A 9,140-nucleotide genomic window follows, 5' to 3' on the forward strand; every position below is an offset into this window, starting at 1 on the left:
CAGGCCTGAGACAGGCCGGAGACAGACCGGAGACAGGCCGGAGACAGACCGGAGACAGGCCTGAGACAGGCCGGAGACAGGCCTGAGACAGGCTAGCCTTGGTCGGACGAAGATTTGAGCCTTTTTTTCCTCCAGGCTCTGTGTCTGACGTCACATCTCATAAAGCGCTAACTAACAATAAATATTTGAGAGAACGTCACTTCAAAAAGCATAACTTTGTGACAAGGATATTGATAGTGTTTGCTCTAAACTGCAGCGCTAACAAACTTCTGCAAACACACCCAGACAAGCCAGAGGCAACATTTTAGAGAAAATCAACCTCACCAACCTGCAGTCGATCATAAAAACGTCACCTATTTCTCTCTTTTAGTCCTTTTCACTTTCAGTCGCTCACTCCGATCCTTAACCATGTGTTTTGTTCTTGTCGCCGTGCCTGAAAGATGGTGTCAGTTTTAATCTGCTCTGCCCCGAAGGAAGCAGGCGCCGGCACAGAACAGAATCACCCCTCTGCAGCGGGCTACTGTCTCTACAGACAGATCGATAACGCCGAAGCCGACCAATCGGGCAGGAGTGTGGAAATTAAAGAAACGAGTGAGAAGTGGCACACCGCGGGACGAAAGACAAGAAAGTACGAAGACAATAGCTGCGCACGAGCGCACCAGGGCAAAAAAAAAAAAAAGACAAAACAAAAACAGGCTTAACAGGATTAAACAGCTGGATTAATCTGGTTCATGTTCGCACAGAGCCTTTGCATACGGATATTGTTCAAGACACCAATAAAAGAGTGGTTTCTGACTCCCACAGCTGAAGGAATTTAAGACGTGGCTCACTCGGGTTTTATTTTTACATTATTTGATTTTACATGCAGAAGAATGCTTCCAAATAAACCACAAAATCAGTATTTTTTGACACAAACAGGACACAAAACAGGCAACATAACTGCAGTTCTGTGATTTAGCTTCACGAACCAGCAAACATTATTACCATTACTGACAGAAACATGAATATCCAACAGCTCCACTTAGAATAATATAAAAGTGTTGCAATAGATAGTCAACATGTTTGATGTTGAGCTTATTTTAAGAGAAAATTGGGTTGCCATGTAATCAACAAATCACTGGGTGATATTAGAATGAAATTCGGTTACAGATGGACAGATTAGTTCACTTCTTACCTCTGCTGGAGTCATATTTTTTTTCTGGAAAACGCAGCTATGTCTAAATATCCATAGCAGGACTGCAGAATATATAGAAAACTGTATGCCATCACGGCGTTAACATGTAAAGAAAGCATCGGCATCGCAAAGGACTGCTTGTATTATATAATTCTTTACTGTGGTGAATTTTCCGAGTGCCTTGTTTCTGAGATAATAGATGCAACTTTAGGCTATTTTACGCCGAACAAATACGCTTTCTGCCAGCGCGACGGGGTGCAGATGAATGGTAACGCGTTTGTGGGGGGGGTCAGGTGTTCGAGAGGAAAAAAAAAAAAAGCGGAGCTCTGTTAAAATGGGCTCGTGCGGTTGGTCGGTTTCAGCGTCCACTGTTGTATTTAAACCAGCTGCGTCGGTGTACGCCGTAGAATGGTGCAGTCTTTGTCGTGCTCCGGTGCAGCAGTGAGGAAAAAAAAAAAAAACACTCGAGAGAGTCCCGTTCTCTCCCCCACCACAGGCTCAGCCCAAAACGCCATCAAAGCATTCACGCGTTCGACGCCGTGTAATGTAGCCATATGTTCTCGCCACGAGTTACTTATTGTGGGTTTTTTTTTTTTTTTTTAGGCCGAGATCAGGATTGTTACCACGAGGAGCTTTTTATTTTCTGCAGTAGAACTCGGTGCAGGGGGTAAACGATCTCCAGCAGCAGGTGTGAGGTGTTTAAATCACGCGAGTCCTTACGTTGCTCCTCGGCACTACCAGGGCCTCATTAAACCCGTCATTAGGTAAAAGTTGTTTTCACACCTCGCCGCCATCCCTTTCCCCCATCGCGCAGCAAGTCCTGCGGCTGAGAGGGGGGGAAACTGGGTTTGCTGATGTAGATCCCAGGGCGCTGCGACGAAAAGAAAAGAAAAAGAAAAGCGTTTAACCTGCACACCTCGGTAAAGAGCCATTCAGTGGCAGAGAATGCAGGAGCAGCAGAAAAGCGATGCAGGAGAAGGTAATTGTTTTTTTAGTTTTTGTTTGTTTTTTTCCACGTCGTTTACTTGCTGCATTGCGAGTTTGGGAGGCGTCGGGCTCGAAGAGGTGCATTTGTTTCTGCAGGGGATGTGGAGGGAAAGTGAAGAGCAGATACAATAACTTCGTAGATACAGGTTGGAAATGTAAGACAGTATTTCTGATCACATGAAGTCACCATTAAAGTTATTATCCATATTCAGCATGTCTGTCTCATGGAGTTTACTGGTTAGGGAACTCAGAATTGTCCCGTCATTTATTTTCACAGCATTAATCTGAGCATTTATTATAAATAGGACAACGTTACTAATATATGTGCTTGAACCCACATTTCTTCCTATAGCCTCTGAAATTTGCAGGTTAAACTGCGACTTTCCACTTCCTCACTGACTTTTTTTCTTTTTTTTTTTCTGGCCTTGGTGTTCCCAGACAGAAACAAGCCAACTACATGTAGCCGTGCTCTTAAAAGTCTAATATTTCTAATAATTAGAACTGGCGACCGGAGCAAAGCAGTAATGTGCTGGGAAAGCTACAAAAAGATGTAACGGTGTAGTTTAAAGGATAGTTCAGGTCTTTTAAATAAAAGTGGGGTTCTGTGGAGAGGTTATAAACAGTAAGTATGTTACGTGTTGTAGATAGCGCTTTGAGTGACCTCAGTTTGTTCTGACTGGACTGACGAGCTAACGGCTAGTCCAAACACGGCCAGAGTGGATTACTGTCGTCCTAAAACAAGTCCAGTCTCAACACTTTCATACCTGTTCATGCAAACACTGTCGTTCATCTCACTCCGCACGGTTGCTCCATCAGAAACACAGTGACACCCCTGCTGGAAGTGCTACAGCTAGCTGCCGCTGCCACTACGCGCGCTCGCAGACAACCACAGGATTTGGTGTTAATAAAGCAGAGCGGAATAAAATGCGTCGCCATTTAAAGTTTCATGAAACAGTGTTGGCATGGATCGCCGGGGGACTGGAGCTGGTTTTACGTCGACAGCAGAGGCCACCTCAGTCGGACTAGCCATTTGCTCGTCCGTCCGATCAGAATTAAACTCTGTTTTTCCCAAAATGAGGTGGTTCGAAAAGCGATCTATAGCAGGCAAAATATTAATTGTTCTCCACCTTTCCGCAGAACCCGGCTTCAGAAGATATATGCCTCACTCCATAGTTCTTCTAGCAGTGTTGAATAAAAAAAAGAGAAGCGATCCGCCTGCTTATAATAATCACTATTCCTCCCCTCTCTTCCTCCCTTCACTGTCTGCCTCCTCCTCCTCCCCCGGGCTCGCCCCCCTCCCTCTCACGCCTCCGAGGTGAACCCCGCTCGTTGCTCGGGATGTAACCGCAGACGGCTCAGAGTCTCCCTGCCGTCTGCGTGCTGCGGCGGGCGGCGAGCTCAGCGGCCGCGGCTCTCAGTGACAAATTGATGTTGCGGCACTTTTCCCTTTCTGCAGCCTTAGCATAAAAACTGGCCGAACGATGTTCCACCGCGGAATTCAATTTCACAGTTGAGTTAGGTTGTTGATTACCCTGCCAAACTCAGATTAATGTGCGTTTAACCAACATGGATCAGGAGACCCTTTGGCTGACAGCCAGCTCGCGGTGCTGGCCGACGATGGGTCGGAGGAGGGGAGGGGAGGCAGGAGAACGGGGGGGGGGGCTCTCATCAGCCTCCACACACCTGCCTCGGATTGATTGATTAACAGAGTCCGCGCCGTGTAATTATACAGCATCCCGACACATCGGGGCTCCTCCTCCTGCCCCGACTGTACTCGCGCGTCTCCCTGTCAGCGCGAAGACGAATGATGGCAGCGGCGCAAAGAAAGGAGCGAATCTAAGAGGGAGGGGAGGGGTTTTCTATTAATCCTGACCTCAAAGGTTTATAAGAGAAGAAAAAAAACATCATTTTGTTCAGGCATCAGTTATCGGAGGTGTGGCGCGGTGGATTTAATTTGGTTTGTGCTGATTTATTTCACACTCCTGTCTCCTGTTTGTACAGTTTTTCTGCTTATCAGTGCAACAAGATCACGTCTTTAAACATCAGACGTGTTAGATTCACTATTTGTTGCTCACTTTAACTCAGTTTGTTTTACTCAATATAAAATGTTCCATCTTTATGATGAGGCAAATGACATTAATAGTCATAAAATTAGTAAATAATCACCATTTTCTATGATCTGAGGTGAAGTAAATACTTGGTTTGTTGGGTCTCACAGTCTCAATGCATTTCCACTCCTTCTGTTTTGTATGTGGACACATTCATCGTTTTACCCAACTTAAAGAGGTCTGAAAGGGTTTTATTTTTTATTTTTTCTAAAGAGGAGGTGTGCCCCCGGTCTGACTGCTCCCTGAGCTTCCTGTTGATTAATGAACAGAGTCACTGGGCGGCATTGTGAGGCGTTAACGATAAAATATAGTTCCTGTCCGGCAGCCGTAATGTTCTCATTGTATCAGTTTCAGGATAATGTACCCGCAGGCAGAGTGTGCAGCCGCACGTTTGTATTCTGACACCCAGCACAATAATATCCTCCATTATTCACACCACAGCGTACAGTGTCTAATCTACAGCAGGGATTGCGTTGTTCTGTCTCCGTGTTCCTGTCGCTCACACACATAACGTGACGAGGCGGGAGCCAAACCTGCTGACTCGGGCCTTCTCGGTTTCTTAGTCGAAGCGACGTCAAACTGTTTGATGCATTCAGACACATTAAGGCACTTCTGTGACTTCTGCTGTTTTGTAATCTGCTCCAGGAGATTCCCAAAACGCTCCCCTTAAAACATGTAGAAATGTTTTAAAAAGTCCTCCAAGGTGGTGGACGGTGAGCGGCTTCTGGATACGGAAGATTGAAAGCATCTTCTTTTGTATTTCAGCCCGACCTCAGCAGAACATTTAGCCTCTGAGTGGGATTATCTCCTGCATTAAAGCAGATGAAGTTTCACTTTTTAAATCTTTGGGTTTTTTTTCTTCTTCCAGGGCGACTACGAGCGTCCGTCTCGGGATGAAATCCCCCAGGTTGCAGGTGGCGACACCTACCTTCGAGGGCCTCTTAAGCTACCTCAGAGCCACACCAAACCACCTGGCTACCCCCCAGTGCACCTGCCGTACCCCCCCATCTTTCACCATTACAAGCCCTCGCCGTACCACCACCCGCCCTCCCAACCCAGCCCACCGTACACCCCTCAGGTACAGCATGCTCACCTGTATCCACAGAAAGCTCTAATCAGGATAGTGTTTATTAAAGTTTTCTTATGAAATGTTGATGATTACGCTACAAATTAAAATAGTCGAGACTATTTTCAAGACATTTTTTAGCTCAGATCTTCCCTTAAACACAGAAAATGCTACCAAAAGCTAAACGTAGCTCAGTGTGTTTTGTGGTCCGCTTGTTTCTCTCAGTTTGTAAGCCTGTGTGATTGTTTTCATGCAGGGGGCCTACTCGCAGCCGTCATCTCCCTACATCCCCCCGGGGGCTTACCCTCCTCCTTCGTGGGGGTCGAGCTCCGACACCCAGCCCTCCCGCGTCTCCCACGAGCAGTTCCGAGCCGCACTCCAGCTAGTGGTCAACCCAGGTGGGAAACGTAGCTCAGAAATGAAACGGCGGAACGGCGGCGCTCTTAGCGTAGCACTAAAGCGGAGAATGCGGTTGTGTTTGCCACCAGGCGACCCTCGTGAATACCTGGACAACTTCATCAAGATCGGCGAGGGCTCCACGGGCATTGTGTGCATAGCCAGCGAGAAGCACAGCGGCAAGCAGGTGGCGGTGAAGAAGATGGACCTGAGGAAGCAGCAGAGGAGGGAGCTGCTCTTCAACGAGGTGGGAAGGGAGCGCGGGAGGAGCACGCCTGGAGCCTTTAACGTCCGGCTGTAGATGACGAGTAAACTCGGCGCTCCTGTCCAGTTTTTTCTTTCTTCTTCGGCTGATGTAAACCAGCCGCGCGACTCCCGCGCAGCTAACGCTCGCCGCAGATTGTTGACAGCTTCAACAAGCAGCGGCAGAGCTGTCTTTGCTTTAAACGGCGTCATTAAACACGCCGCTTCGTGTGGAATACAGAAAGCCAAGTCTTGCTAGGCAATTAATGAAAACGAGCAAAACAAAACGCAAGTTCAATTTGCCTCCGTTTCACTGACATATAGTCATGGCAATTAAACCGCTTACCCGTTTTCTGCATCTGTAATTGCATTTATTTTCTAAATTTAACAAGCGCTCACTCCGAAAGCTGCAGGCGAGGAACGCGTCGCGGGCTGCGTGCTCGCACGGCGGACCCGCCGTGGGAGTGTTGGGCCACATATCATTTGCATTTGACACCGACAGAAAGTCGATTTGCAGATATTTTTAAGACGTGATGGCGGCGGCCTGGTTGTAATTGGAGCGCGTTTCGTAGAGACAAACGGCTTCCACGTATATGAGCGCACGTGTGCAGCGAGCACGGACGCACAGCCGTGGGCGTTCACCCGGCAACCAAGTAATCATATTATTGTCTGAATGTAATCCTCACGTTTAAGCCTCCGTAACATGCACCCATCATACAGGGGGGATTTAAATGACTAAAATAAAGCAACAGGTGCATTTATTAAATTACTCAACTAGTAGATGACTAATTTCTAACTTCAATCATACAAAGTATTAAATTTAACAGTTCACAACAAAGGTTTGGCTTTAGATTTGTGCTTTTAAAATGCAATTTTATAAAATAACTACATATATAGAGAAGTGTGCTGCTGCAGTTTTCTGTAAAATTCTCGTTTCAACGTGATATTTAGGCCAGCGCTTGCTTACGCCCGTCGGCTCTTTTTCTCTGTGTTTCAGGTGGTGATCATGAGGGATTACCATCATGAAAATGTGGTGGACATGTACAACAGCTACTTGGTGGGAGACGAGCTGTGGGTGGTCATGGAGTTCCTGGAGGGAGGGGCGCTGACGGACATCGTGACGCACACAAGGCAAAAATGCTTAAACGTTCTTAAATGTCGTCATTTCGTGCTTTTTTTAAACTTATCTCTGCTTCTTGAGTTTCCTTTTTTTATATAACCCACCATCGTGAAAAGCAGGCGATTGTGTGGGTCTGTGTTAGCAAAATATGTCATCAACCACTGGAGGGATTTTAAGAGTCACCCCGATTCAAGATACTAGAGCTAATAAACATTAGCTGACACAGAAATGGCTCCAACGCTGCTAACTTTACAGTTATTGAGCTAAGATTTGGTGTGGTAGTAGCTAAAAGTCATCCCTAACGCACGCTGAAGGGCGCCAACCGATCCCACAACGTGTTTGTTTGAAACTTTGTCCGTCAAAGAGTGCTGCCTCTCGTTATTTCTAATGTGACCGCTGCGTCTTAGAGCAGAGAACACAGGAAACGTTTAATTTCTTCGGTTTTTAAAAACCACGCAGTACAATAATAAACGGCTTTCAGTCATTCGAAAGTAGCCGCTCACCTTTCTGCAAACGTAGCGTAACTCTGATAGGTGTGACTGCTGAGACGCGTCTAAAACTTCAGAGTAAAAAATACTCACAGCAGTGAAAAACTGGGTAAATATAGTTTGATGACATGTTTAGAGGAGGGGCTAACATCAAGTGGAATTAACTAAATAAAAGATGCAAAAAAGAAATAATCTAGTTTCAGCTGATTTACAGAGGATACAGCTCACTGTCGCCTTTCCATCGTTGTTTCGGGCAACATTTTCACACTTTCCTTAAAAGCACAAAAACCGATCTTACCTGCTGAACAATCAGTCAATCAGAAAAAAGGCTGAATTAATGACTCATCTGGTCACCTCGTCCTCTTCAGGATCACCACAGACGTGGACAGCTGGGCTCTCTAATAGTGACAGGATTGATTTTCTTTTCTTTTTTTTTTTTTCCTCCCCAACTTTCTAAATGGTGTCCATGTTGTTGAGTTGTGTTTGGAAGCTGCCTCCTCATTGTTTTAAGCTTACTTTGTGCTCGGTGTGTAATTATAGTCATTTGCGATGAGTGTCAGCATTAACGCTGCACGGTGCCGGCTGCTAATAACACGCTTTGGTGAGGCTGAGCGCCGCTGCTGCTGCCGTGAAGGACTTTGAATGGCCTCCCACGCAGATGTTTGCCTGTTTGTGTGTTCGAGGAAGAAGTTCAGGCAAAAAAAAAAAAAAAAACCTGCACGAAACGCGGTCAGGAACGCGAACGGGACCCGCGTTGCCTCACCGCCTCTGAGGTCCGCTTCATTTCTAAGAAAAGAAAAGGTTGGATTTTTTTTTTTTCTTTTCAGCACTGATATTATAACACACACACACACACACACGGAGGCGAGCGTCTCCTGAACTATTCCTGTCAGCTCACTCAGATTTCAATTATACTTTAAAAGTTGGTTAATGAGCTGCAATTTACAGGGATTTTTTTCTTCTATCTACTGTGTCTGCATAAGCACATCTATTTATGCAAGTGTGTGTGTGCGTGTGTGTGTGTATAATACATGTGTATTCACCTCCCCTTTGACAACCTTTCCAGGCTCATTAAAATTGTTTTCCACGTTGTGAAACAATTTTCTTTTTCAGTGATCGTGTTTTCATTTGTGTGTGCATGTATGTGTGTGTGTGTGTGTGTGTGTGTGAGTAGATGAGAGTGGATAAGGGGGATTGTGGCGTAATGGGAAGGCAGTGAGAGGTGGATTGTTTTTGCGTACTCGACTCCATCTTGTTCACTTTAACTTAGCCTGTTTTTTTTTCTCTCTTGCTGTTGTTGTTGTTCAGAAAGCTTATTTAGTTCTTATGATTGGAAACGCATACATGTGTGACCAAAAGAACAACAACAACAACAATCTGCTTCAGTCTGGAGTGTGAAGCGTGTGCCTGATTAATCCATTTGTGTGTAAAACCTGGAGGCTTATTTCTCCTGATTCAGGTTTATAATTGAAGTGTGATGATCTCGAATACACACGGGCGCTACATCTATGCGCGTTCGTTTATAATTTGTCTTTTTCTGCTCATATACTGTTTATGA

At 45.7% G+C, this 9,140-nt stretch overlaps 1 protein-coding gene across 5 annotated transcripts in view; it reads left to right on the plus strand.

The window, feature by feature from the left end:
* Positions 1-9,140, plus strand: part of pak5 (p21 protein (Cdc42/Rac)-activated kinase 5) — a 62,829-nt gene that overhangs the window by 48,734 nt on the left and 4,955 nt on the right. For all 5 annotated transcript variants that reach the window (XM_025004407.2, XM_017409160.3, XM_037981522.1 and 2 more), the window contains 4 exons: positions 5,138-5,347; positions 5,592-5,733; positions 5,824-5,978; positions 6,972-7,105. In XM_025004407.2, coding sequence (XP_024860175.1) covers positions 5,138-5,347; positions 5,592-5,733; positions 5,824-5,978; positions 6,972-7,105 — 641 coding nt within the window. The remainder of the gene's footprint in view (positions 1-5,137; positions 5,348-5,591; positions 5,734-5,823; positions 5,979-6,971; positions 7,106-9,140) is intronic.

Source organism: Kryptolebias marmoratus, linkage group LG19, assembly GCF_001649575.2.
Source record: "Kryptolebias marmoratus isolate JLee-2015 linkage group LG19, ASM164957v2, whole genome shotgun sequence".
In the NCBI taxonomy this organism is placed as follows: domain Eukaryota; kingdom Metazoa; phylum Chordata; class Actinopteri; order Cyprinodontiformes; family Rivulidae; genus Kryptolebias; species Kryptolebias marmoratus.